The sequence below is a fragment of the Cervus canadensis genome, chromosome 6 (genome assembly GCF_019320065.1).
Source record: "Cervus canadensis isolate Bull #8, Minnesota chromosome 6, ASM1932006v1, whole genome shotgun sequence".
In the NCBI taxonomy this organism is placed as follows: Eukaryota; Metazoa; Chordata; class Mammalia; order Artiodactyla; family Cervidae; genus Cervus; species Cervus canadensis.
Genome location: NC_057391.1, coordinates 49,875,924 through 49,888,518, shown reverse-complemented (window position 1 = coordinate 49,888,518; position 12,595 = coordinate 49,875,924). Strand labels below are relative to the sequence as shown.

Here is a 12,595-nt window from a genome sequence, read left to right as displayed (position 1 = left end):
CTCATATATGCTGAAAGAGGAGGAAGAAAAAGAGAAAACTTGGGCAAGAAACAGATATCAAGTTACAATGACAGAAAAAAGTTCTCCAGAATTCAGTACCCAGAAATCTTTTCTCTATCTATAATCACTCCTTAGGTTATCTCATTTCATGGCTTTAAATATCTTGCATCCAACTGCCTACTTGACATCACTGTGTGTGGGTGTGTGCTAAGTTGCTTCAGTTGTGTCCGACTCTTTGTGACCCCATGGACTGTAACCTGCCAGGCTTCTCTGTCCATGGGGATTCTCCAGGCAAGAATACTGGAGTGGGTTGCCATGCCATGTTGAGAGGATCTTCTCAACAAAGGGATCGAACCCAGGTCTCACATGTCTCCTGCACTGGCAGGCAGGTTCTTTACCACCAGTGGCACCTGGAAAGACCACTTGACATCAATACTTGTATGCATTTTAAACCAACATGGACAAAACAGAATTCCAGATTTCCTTCCTCCCTTCCTGCCCCCCAAAATACATCTACTCCTCAATCTTCATCACATGACAATAGATGAAAAGTCCATTCTTGCAGCTGCTTAGGACAAAAAACTTGGTCACTCTCTCTCACATTCCATATCCAACCCATTATTAAAACCTGTCAGCTCTACCTTCAAAAACTGTCATAGTATTTCCACTTATTACCTCCAACCACTACTACCATACTTATCCAAAACACTCACCTTGACTAATAATAACCTCCTTTGTTCTCTCTTTCATGTTCTTTCTTCCCTATGGTCTATTCTCCTCCCAGTGGTCAATGATCTTAAAACATGGCAGATCTTTCACCTGCTTAAAATGTTGACAGTTTTCCAAAGTACTCATTCTGATTTACAAGGTTCTATATGAATTGGCCTGCATTCTATTGATACAACCTTATTTCCTACTACTTTCCCTCTTATTACTTTACTCTGCCCTAGACACAACTGAGTGTGAAGATTCAATAAGATAATACATGTAAAGGACCTGTTACTGGTAGAAGGCAAGTGACTGCATAGATGTTAACTGCATACTTTAACTGTTTTTATTAAAGATCTAATGAACAAATTTAACACATACAAAATCACTTTCATTATTTCTTAAAAGTCATAAAACCTGGATTGTTAGCTCTAAAATCACCTGACATAATAATACATTGTCTTAAACAAAAGTTACAACCAAAGTCTTCTAAAACAATAAAATGAGCCACAGAGTCAACAATTCTTATTATCTCATACTGGACTAATTGCTCAGCTATAATTTTCCAATCTTTTGTAAATAATCACACAAATAATAAATATCTTGAAGGATGCCTGATGATCCTTCTTATTAATAGATTTCTACCCTCCTAACTTCTGGCTGTCTAATTCCTAGGCTCTCCAAATAAACAAAAAAGAAAACTGTACACCCATGGCAAGTGAACATAAAACTTAGGGTAGAAAAACTGATTACAAATCACACAGTTCACATGGCCAGCCCATATACCTCTTTCATAATTACTATTCTTCCCACATCTATATCTCACTCTGAACCTTAATAAAGCATAAAGGGAAAATGATGTTAAAAGCCCCATAATGAAATAAGACTGTTTTATATCTTATTCTCCCTTTCAAAATTAAAGGCCAAAGATGAAATATAGACTACCAAGAATAGCATTTCTCAAATTCTATTCTTCAAAAACTGTTAATAGATACTGTGCTAATTAAGGGTTCAATGGCCAAATAAGTCTGGGGAATACATACTATATCCTTGTTTAGAGATGTAAAATGTCCATTAGCACATTAAAATTTCTGAGGAGTCCTATTTTTAAAAAGAACGATTTAACTTTGTAAATCTGTGCTTCACCAAATTCATTTACCAGTAGCAATTGGGAGGGGGACATCTATTAACACCTGATGGAACACTGCTGGGGAAACACAAAATAGAGATATCTTGCCAGAACTTCGCAAAGAGAGGTAGCATCCCAGTCACAGCAAAGTTCAGTTCAGTTCAGTCACTCAGTCATGTCCAACTCTTTGAGTCCCTATGGACTGCAGCACACCAGGCCTCCCTGTCCATCACCAACTCCCGGAGTATACTCAAACTCATGTCCATTGAGTCAGTGATGCCATCCAATCATCTCATCCTCTGCTGTCCCCTTCTCCTCTTGCCTTCCCAGCATCAGGGTCTTTTCCTATGAGCCAGCTCTTCGCATAAGGTGGCCAAAGTATTGGAGTTTCAGCTTCAACATCAGTTCTTCCAATGAATATTCAGGACTGATTTCCTTTAGGATTAACTGGTTGGATCTCCTTAATGTCCAAGGGACTCTCAGGAGTCTTCTCCAACACCATAGTTCAAAAGCATCAATTCTTCAGCGCTCAGCTTTCTTTACAGTCCAACTCTCACATCCATACTTGACTACTGGAAAAACCATAGCCTTGACTAGACAGACCTTTGTTGGCAAAGTAATGTCTCTGCTTTTTAACATGCTGTCTAGGTTGGCCATAACTTTTCTTCCAAGGAGCAAGCGTCTCTTAATTTCATGGCTGCAGTCACCATCTGCAGTGATTTTGGAGCCCAAAAAGATAAAGTCTGCCACTATTTTCACTGTTTCCCCATCTATTTGCCCTGAAGTATGGGACTGGATGCCAGGATCTTCGTTTTCTGAATGTTGAGCTTTAAGCCAACTTTTTCACTCTCCTCTTTCACTTTCATCAAGAGGCTCTTTACTTCTTAGCTTTCTGCCATAAGGGTGGTGTCATCTGCATATCTGAGGTTGTTGATAATTTTTCCTGGCAATCCTGAGTCCAGCTTATGCTTCACTCAGCCCAGTATTTCTCATGATGTACTCTGCATATAAGTTAAATAAGCAGGGTGACAATATACAGCCTTGACGTACCCCTTTTCCTATTTGGAACCAGTCTGTTGTTCCATGTCCAGTTTTCACTGTTGCTTCCTGACCTGCACACAGATTTCTCAAGAGGCAGATAAGGTGGTCTGGTATTCTAATCTCTTCCAGAATTCTCCACAGTTTGTGGTGATCCACATAGTCAAGGCTTTGGCATGGTCAATAAAGCAGAAATAGATGTTTTTCTAGAACTCTCTTGCTTCTTAGATGATCCAACAGATGTTGGCAATTTGATCTCTGGTTCCTCTACCTTTTCTAAAACCAGCTTGAACATCTGGAAGTTCATGGTTCACGAATTGTTGAAGCCTGGCTTGGAGAATTTTGAGCATTACTTTACTATTGTGTGATGAGTGCAACTGTGTGGCAGTTTGAGCATTCTCTGGCATTGCCTTTCTTTGGGACTGGAATGAAAACTGACCTTTTCCAGTCCTGTGGCCATTGCTGCCTTTTTCAAATTTGCTGGCATACTGAGTGCAGCACTTTCACAGCATCAATTTTTAGGATTTAAAATAGCTCAACTGGAATTCCATCACGTCCACTAGCTTTGCCCATAGTGATGCTTCCTAAGGCCCACTTGACTTCACATTCCAGGATGTCTGGCTCTAGGTGAGTGATCACACCATCATGATTATCTGGGTCATTATGATCTTTCTTGTATAGTTCTTCTGTGTATTCTTGCTACCTCTTCTTAATATCTTCTGCTTCTGTTAAGTCCATATCATTCCTGTCCTTTATTGAGCCCATCTTTGCATGAAATTTTCCCTTGGTATCTCTAATTTTCTTGAAGAGATCTCTAGGCTTTCCTATTCTATTGTTTTCCTCTATTTCTTTGCACTGATCACTGAGGAAGGCTTTCTTATCTCTCCTTGCTATTCTTTGGAACTCTACATGCCAATGGGTATATCTTTCTTTTTCACCTTTGCTTTTCACTTCTCTTCTTTACACAGTTATTTGTAAGGCCTCCTCAGACAGCCATTTCTTTTTCCTGGGGATGGCCTTGATTCCTGTCTCCTGTACAATGTCACGAACCTCCGTCCACAGGTCATCAGGCACTCTATCAGGTCTAGTCCCTTAAATCTATTTCTCACTTCCTCTGTATAATGTAAGGGATTTGATTTGATTCAGGTATGAATACCTGAATAGTCCAGTGGTTTTCCCTACTTTCTTCAATTTAAGTCTGAATTTGGCAATAAGGAGTTCATGATCTGAGCCACAGTCAGCTCCTGGTCTTGTTTTTGCGGACGTATAGAGCTTCTCCACCTTTGGCTGCAAAGAATATAATCAATCTGATTTCAGTGTTGACCATCTGGTGATGTCCATGTGTAGAGTCTTCTCTTGTGTTGTTGGAAGAGGATGTTTGCTATGATCAGTGTGTTCTCTTGGCAAAACTCTATTAGCCTTTGCCCTGCTTCATTTCGTACTTCAAGGCCAAATTTTTGTTATTCCAGGTGTTTCCTGACTTCCTACTTTTGCATTCTAGTCCCCTATAGTGAAAAGGACATCTTTTTTGGGTATTAGTTCTACAAGGTCTTGTAGGTCTTCATAGAACCGTTCAACTTCAGCTTCTTTAGCATTACTGGTTGGGGCATAGACTTGAATTACCATGATACTGAATGGTTTGCCTTGGAAAGGAACAGAGATCATTCTGTCATTTTTGAGATTGCATCCAAGTACTGCATTCTGGACTCTTTTGTTGACTATGATGGCTACTCCATTCCTTCTAAGGGATTCTTGCCCACAATAGTAGATATAATGGTCATCTGAGTTAAATTCAACCATTCCAGTCCATCTTAGTTGGCTGATTCCTAAAATGTCAGCGTTCACTCTTATCATCTCCTGTTTGACCACTTCCAATTTGCCTTGATTCATGGACTTAGCATTTCAGGTTCCTATGCAATATTGCTCTTTATAGCATCGGACCTTGCTTCCATCACCAGTCATATCCACAACTGGGTGCTGTTTTTGCTCTGGCTCCATCTCTTCATTCTTCCTGGAGTTATTTCTCCACTGATCTCCAGTAGCATATTGGGCAGTTCATTTTTCAGTGTCCTATCTTTTTGACTCTTCATACTGTTCATTGGGTTCTAAAGGCAAGAATACTTCGTGGCAAGTGGTCTGCCATTCCCTTCTCCAGTGGACCACATTTTATCAGAACACATGTGACACTCTGTGTCAGTCACAGCACAGGTGATCTCAAATTTATTAGGAAATTCTACTTTTGTGATCTTTTCCAATGAAAAACCACAAGACAATTTCATGATTATCTAATGACTAGAATGGAAAGCAAGGTGAGCACCAATGCTGAAAAAACTGACATGCCAGTTTAATCAGTAACAAGAAAATGCATTGAGCTAATCAGTGAGGTGGCAAAACTTGGTAACATGATCAGATTCAATAAATCCACCGACTTCTGGTTTTGGCAAAGGCACTGTTAGTGTTCTTTCAAGCACTTAAGAACAGGAGCAGTGTTGCATTAAACTTTTCAGCCCAAACAAAGGATGACTTAATTGCTTCAGGAAAAGAACAAGTAAGCATAATATCAGAATTCAAGATACAGGTATAAGCACTAATACTGGGTCCCCAAAATTACATAGTAGAACTAAATATAGTTCTCTGCCAGAGTTCACATATCAGCAGTAAGTGTCATTACTATTCTCTGGGCAGCTATAAAAGACCACTCCTGGTCAATGATGCCAACATGTCTTCTTATAATATGGGGGCTAAAAGTGGAAATACAGTTTGAAGAGAAAGAAGAAAACACGATTTTGAGTCATCAACCTTTTCTTTATCAGTTCAAACTCATTTTTTCCACTGCTCCTGATAATTACCTTCCCCAGTCCTACTCTTTTGGATATTCCTTCACTCATCTTCTCTTTTTTCCTTAAATTCAAGGTTTCCTAGTATTTCTAACTATCTTTATCAGAATTATCATGTATGAACCATAGTATCACCAGAAAGGAAGCAAAGAAAAGAAGTGAGTGTTTCACCAGTAATTTAGCATACATTGTAACTTAACCATGTCATTTGGAACAATGCTGCTTCCCTTGCAGAAAAAATCTAAACAATGTTCTAAGTCATAATTTATCTTTTCTCTAAAACAACATAAATTAATAAGAACTGGCAAATCTCACCTGATGCTTCATATAATGATGCATATAGGGTGTTGCAATTTTAATAACTTTGAGACAAAATGGACATAGCAAGTTCTTGGTGTTTTCATGAGATGTTCTAAAATGAGTTTCTACATCAGAAAATGATGATGATCTATAATTGCAAACCTACAAAAAAATATCTGGTTTAGTTTGAAAATTTATAATCATATCCAATTTCAAAGTAACAGTGATAGGTCACTTGTTCAGAAGAACACTGTGTACTATTAATTCAGCTCTAATGCCTTACACAACCAAGAAGCCTATTAATAAAAACATCAAAAGATAATCTTTGAAACAGAAGAGTTAGCTTTTAAAGCTTAAGGATACTTCCCAAAATATAACTAGATTCTCTTATTTTTATCAGATATTTTTATCACCCCCAATTTTGACTTGAATTATCAAACTCTGACACCTCTGGTCCTAAAAGTTCCTTCTTATTGCTACATAAAACAGCATCTTTCCTTAGATTATAAATGGTCTCCAGGCTATGGAATGACAGTTTATTTTTACCTTACTTTCCCATTTCTCCAAATTCTGGAAAAGAACTAGTCCCAAAGCATTTGGTAGGGTCCTCTGAACTAAAAGCATTTCGTACTTCCCTTTGTGTGTCTATATTCTTCCCTATACGTTAAGATAAGTCTATGTCTGTCTTTCTGCCACAGGGCTTTTTCTTTGTCTAATACAGGAGTGGGCAAACAATGGCCTATGGGTCAATTCCAACTCTGCTGACCCCACACAACAATATATGAGTTATGCCAACGGACTTTCTACTAATAAGTTATTTACAAAATAGACTTTAATTTTAGTAACTAATTTTATCAAAATGGTTAGAAAAATAAAAGAATATATTTCATAACACAAGGAAATTATATAAAATTCAAACTTCAGTGTCCATAAATAAAGCTTTACTGAAACACATCCATTCATTTACTTATTGTCTGTGACTGCCTCTGTGCTACAATGGCAGAGTTGATTCGTTCCAACAGAAACCTATGATCCTCAAAACCTGAATATTTACTATCTTACCCTTTATACAAAAAATTTGCTGATGCCTGGCTTGAAAGTAAAAGTGTTAGTCACTCAGTCGTGTCCAACTCTTTGCAACCCCGAGGGCTAGAGCCTGCCAGGCTCCTCTGTCCATAGAATTCTCCAGGCAAGAATACTAGAGTGGGTAGCCATCCCCTCTCCAGGGGATTTTCCCTACCAAGGGATCGAACCCAGGTCTCTCGCATTACAGGCAGATTCTTTACCATCTGAGCCATCAGGGAAGCCTGGCTTAATAGGTTTAAATCTTGTAACCAAAACAGATAACAAACCAACCAACCAAACACGACGTATACAATAAAATATGTATATACCTGGCAAATATATGGCATTTCACCAGGTTTATGATTGTCCTTCATATGTTGTAAAAGGATATGCTCTGTTTCAAATGACAATTCACATATTTTGCAAATGGCTAAAAGTGGGGGGAAAAAAGACATTATACCATTTTAAGATATATATACATACATGTAAGTATTCAATCTACATTGTACACCTGAAACTAATACATGTTAAATGTCAATTATACTTCAATTAAAAAAAAAATCCTCTCAAGGAAAAGAAACAAAATCAGATATATACATTTACAATTCATTTTATATATCTATATCAACAACAACAATAGTAGTAGTAATATTGGCAGTGGAGTGATGGTGTACAGTTCCATAGTTGTTTACTGTGGCCAAGCACAGTTCTAAAGACTTGATTAACTCACTCAATTCCCATCAACTTAATTCACTCAATTCCCATCAAAACATTATGAAGCAGGTATTTCTATCATCCCCATTATTCAAATATTAAGTGACCTGCTAGAGATCACATTAGGATCACATATTACAAGGCAGAGCTTGGATTTGAACCCAAGCTGTCTTGATCCAAAGTATGTGATTTTAACTAACACTGTATTTACTTTTCTTACTCAAGTTTAAAAGAAAGGCACTGATTTCACTTTAAAAACTATGATCTGAGCCTTCTAATTTAGTCCTCCACATGTAATGCACAAGTTATTTACCATAATGAATTATTTATTAAGATGGAATTTCAGTAACTAATTTTATTAAAAAGACTGTATAAGTTAAAAATTAACTTTTTCAACTTTACTCTCAAATTCCAAAGTTGTTTTTTTATTCTTATTTTTCTACCACACTTGTTCAGAGTTCAGTAACAAACTTTCTTCAGAGGTTATATTGTTAAAAATCAACAAATATGCAATATTTAAATGAAACTGTAACTTACTAGAAAATTCATGGGGTGTGTGTGTACTTTCAATGTGACACTGCAGTTGAAATGGTGTGGGAAACTGTCGGTAGCAGTGCTGGCAGGTGGTGTGGTTTTCCCAGCTTTCACTGCTCTGCTTCTCAAGTTCCAAATGATGTTTCATGTGGTTCATAAACCTATCAATGATTGTCAACAGGTGCAAAAATTCAGATTTAAAAACAAAAATCTCACAAATAAGTACTTGAGTCTAAATCTTAAAATTATAGATATATTAATGAAAATAAAATCTCAAAAGCCTTAAAGTTCTCTAGAAGAGTGTGCACTTTAAATAATCACTTTCATTAAGTAGCTAAGTAAACACATTTTCACCTTTGTTTTAAAATAGTTATCAACATTAGTTTGAAATATCACAAGTTTGTTATCTTAATAGTTTCAGATTATGAAAAAATTTTAAATATAAAACAGCAGGTTTCTTCTCCATATAAGAAATACTACTTATATTTTAAAATAAAATACTGAAAGGAAGGAAACTCTACCACTAAAAGCAGCTAGAATCATGAGAGAAATCTTTTAAGGCTCTGAAGATATACAATAGATTCCAGTGGCTTAAAAGACAAATTACTGGCATTTTTACTTGTGTCTTGGTTTTTAAATGCATGTAACAGCAATTTTAATGCCTACAATTACAAGAACCTTTTGTTTTATTTAATGATGCTGGTTTACTCTTAGCAAAGACTTCACTTTAACTTGCAGACTGCGCCCTTTGTAGGCAAAGTCCATTTTTCAGTTTTACATTCTGCTATTTCAGCTACCCTAAAAGGCTTCTTATGAGCAGGAACTATGACCTTCAACGGCAGAGAGTACAATATAAATGGGAATACCTATTTAAAAGAGCTTACTGAAGCTTTTTGGTGAATTTGAAAGTAAAGTTATTCAATCAAAATAACAATTTTTAGACTGGGTCAACTATCAACAATTACTCACTTTGAGACACTAAAGGAAATAATGTTGAAAATAATAATATTATCCATCTGGAAAGCAATCATCATAAATGTTACAGCATTATTTTTTTTTTCATATCTCACATAACACTACTCTTTAGTACAGGTTATGTTATACTTTGAAATATCTTTTTTAGTATTCCTTTGGTTTTAACACCAGCTCTACAAACACCTATTGTAAATCCTAGTCTTGGCTAAATATTTACATATAGAGATAATGTCATAAGCCATTAACTTCTCAGTTTACAATTTTCAAAATTAAAGTGTATCTATATAAAATAATCTCTTAATGAGCATGCTTTCTCTCAACTAACATGAGCCCCCATCAGGATCTCATACTACTTAAACCAAAAAATGGAAACAAGGAAAACAAAAAACACAAACATCTTGCAAATATATTCACAAAATAAAATAAACATATTTTGTGTGACACTCAATGTAGGGGAAGGAAAAAACCATACCACAATACACTAACAGGGAAAAGAATAGAAATCTACAGTTATAAGTTTCTTACCATTCCTCTACAAACATCAATTTACTCTTCCAGTTTCTACTGTCAAGGTGAAATATTACTTAACATGTATAACTTCTTTGGTCATAGAATGTTTTCTATTAAGGTTATGCTTACTAAACAATCAGTATTTCAAAAACACTCAATTCCTGGATGTTCCTAGATGCTGTTTGCTAAAAATTTCTAGTATTAGGACACTTTAGAAATATGTAACTAGTATTCTAAAATAATAACAAAAAAGAAAATTTGCCTTCATATGTTTAATATTAGTGTGTTAATCTCAAAGGAAAATAAAAAAAAACAACTACTGAAATATATTCTAATGTCATATATATATAACATTTAAGTATAACAAAGAACTAAGCTGGGAAGCCATATTTCTATGCATTTTATATTAACATGATTCTTCTGGTGTGTTTTACTATTAAAGTGGTAAAAATATAGAAGTAGGAGACTGAGTTCTATTGTAACATTGTTTCAGTGTGTGTGCACATGTTCAGCGTCTGACCCTTTGCAACCCCATGGACTATATAGCCCACTGGGCTCCTCTGTCCCGTGCAATTTTCCAGGCAAGAATACTGGAGCAGGTTGCCATTTCCTGCTCCAGGGGACTATATCGGTATTATATCACCAAGTACAATGCTCATTCTATTAAACTTACTGGGACCATTAGCTATTAATGGCTGTTAAAATCTGATAAAAGGAGAAAAAGAAATGTGACAACTCACATGAAATAATATATGTAAAAGAATTTCTAAAAATATAAAGCACTGTCATAAAAAATTATTATAGGAGTTATCACAGTTTATTTCAGGGTTTTTCTATATGCTTCTTTTTGGACCTTAAGAACTCACAGGAAAATAAAATAAGTGCTAGAACTAGAAGTAACCTATAGGTGCCTAAGAACGCTTATATAATAGTTATGAGGGATAAACAAAAAACGTATTCCTTTATATGTTTGTACACACACACATCTCACCTGAAGAAATACATTGACATCTGCAACTTACTTCGAAATGCATTAAAAAAAACCCAAATAGTTTGAAGGAAGGATGACAAGATACACAATAAAACAAGTGCAGTTAAATGTTAATAGTAGAACCAAGATATTAAATATACAGGTGTATCTATTATAAAATATTTTTAAATTTGTTGAATGCTAAAAATTTTCATAATAAAATGATGTTAAAAAACCTTACCAAATATAAATATCAAGCTATACCAATGAAAAATATCAATCAATATGTCTTTTTAATCTTGTAACTAACTTATTTATGGGATGACAGTTACTAATATGCCATCTAACTCAAAGATTACAAAGTATAAATTCCTAAAATTTAAAGCATATATGTATACAAATTTCAAAATTCCACTGAAATTAAATCTCTAATTCTTAAAGGGCTCAAATTTAAAATCAAAGCAGTCATATTTCCTAGAACTGGTACTTCTCCCAAGAAGATAAATGTTTCAAAAATTATAAATTGCAAGATGTGAGCATGAGTATATAAGAAGTCAAACTGGACAAAATTCAGTAAGTAGTTCTTGTGATATGAAAAAAGTAAAATTCAAAGGCAGCTAACTATGAAAATTATCTCATGAAACTATCTAGATCACTGATAATACAGGGGAAGTAATTTTTTTTTGAAATATAATTTGTCTTTTTTAAGCTATTTTAAAGAAACACAACTAACTGGATCTAAGAGTCAAGTCTAATATCTAAGAAAGAACAAAAGTTTTTCAACAAAAGAATTTTCCTTTGTTCTTAGCTCAAAGTGTTAAAATCACTTATTTAGAATAATATTAAAAATGCAAGATAAAGATACAACCTGTAGCTACAATCTGTAGCATTCCAATTTCCAAATAGAAATAAAAATAAATGTTTACATACCTAATATTATTTTTAAGAATTTTCAAGCAACTGAAACATTTAAAGGTTGTGTAAGTCTTCTGTTCTTCCTGGACATCTCCTTCATGTTTCCCATAATAAAAGTCATTAACTAACATGATCAGTTTTCCTTTTTCTGAATCAACAGTTTTATTTTTATTTGCTGTACTTGACATTTCTGTTTTAGCCAGCCCCAAAACGTTATTTATCATGTCTGGACAACAGTACTGCAAGAGAAAAAAACAGAAGCCTTATTTATCACTTTAAAAAATTAGAAACCAAAATATGGTTCTTTGTTTACAACTAAGGTAAGATCATGTAAAATTGTGCTTGGTAATATATCTGGAAAAATTTTTGCCAAAAGCTTGCCCTGCATATACACACTCTAAAAAATTCAAACAATAAATATCTATGATCTTAATAAATAAAAAAAATTTTTTAAAGACAGAAAAGAAAAATCTTAAAATCAGGGTGTGGATACTGATCTAATAGTTTTTTCCTTATAATGTACTTTTTCATATGTAAATATCTAATAATATTTAAATTAACTAAACAATTATTCATATCCATGTCATAAAGAGTATAGAAAGGAAACATAGTTTTACATGCCACAATGTATATGCTTAATTATCAAGTGATATACTAAATTTTGCAATATCTGGTTAGAACTGGACACTGAGTACAGTTAATCTGCCATTCCCAAGACTCAAGGTGCTAGGAAATATATAGGGACAAAATAAAGAAGCATCAGTTATATCTTGAAAGCTTCAGCAATTACATCTTGAAATCTAGAATGCTCATATATTTGAAGGGGAACTTTAGTTTCTAGTGAGTAAAATCAAGGTATCATATAAACTAGTTCTAAGGTGGAGTACTTTCATACATGAA

General features: G+C 34.8%; 1 protein-coding gene across 5 annotated transcripts in view; it reads right to left on the bottom strand.

Annotated features, from left to right (window-relative positions):
* ZNF280D (zinc finger protein 280D) overlaps positions 1-12,595 on the bottom strand; it is a 127,608-nt gene that overhangs the window by 51,920 nt on the left and 63,093 nt on the right. For all 5 annotated transcript variants that reach the window (XM_043471874.1, XM_043471877.1, XM_043471878.1 and 2 more), the window contains 4 exons: positions 11,711-11,934; positions 8,329-8,486; positions 7,407-7,507; positions 6,028-6,174 (listed from right to left, as the gene is read on the bottom strand). In XM_043471874.1, coding sequence (XP_043327809.1) covers positions 6,028-6,174; positions 7,407-7,507; positions 8,329-8,486; positions 11,711-11,934 — 630 coding nt within the window. The remainder of the gene's footprint in view (positions 1-6,027; positions 6,175-7,406; positions 7,508-8,328; positions 8,487-11,710; positions 11,935-12,595) is intronic.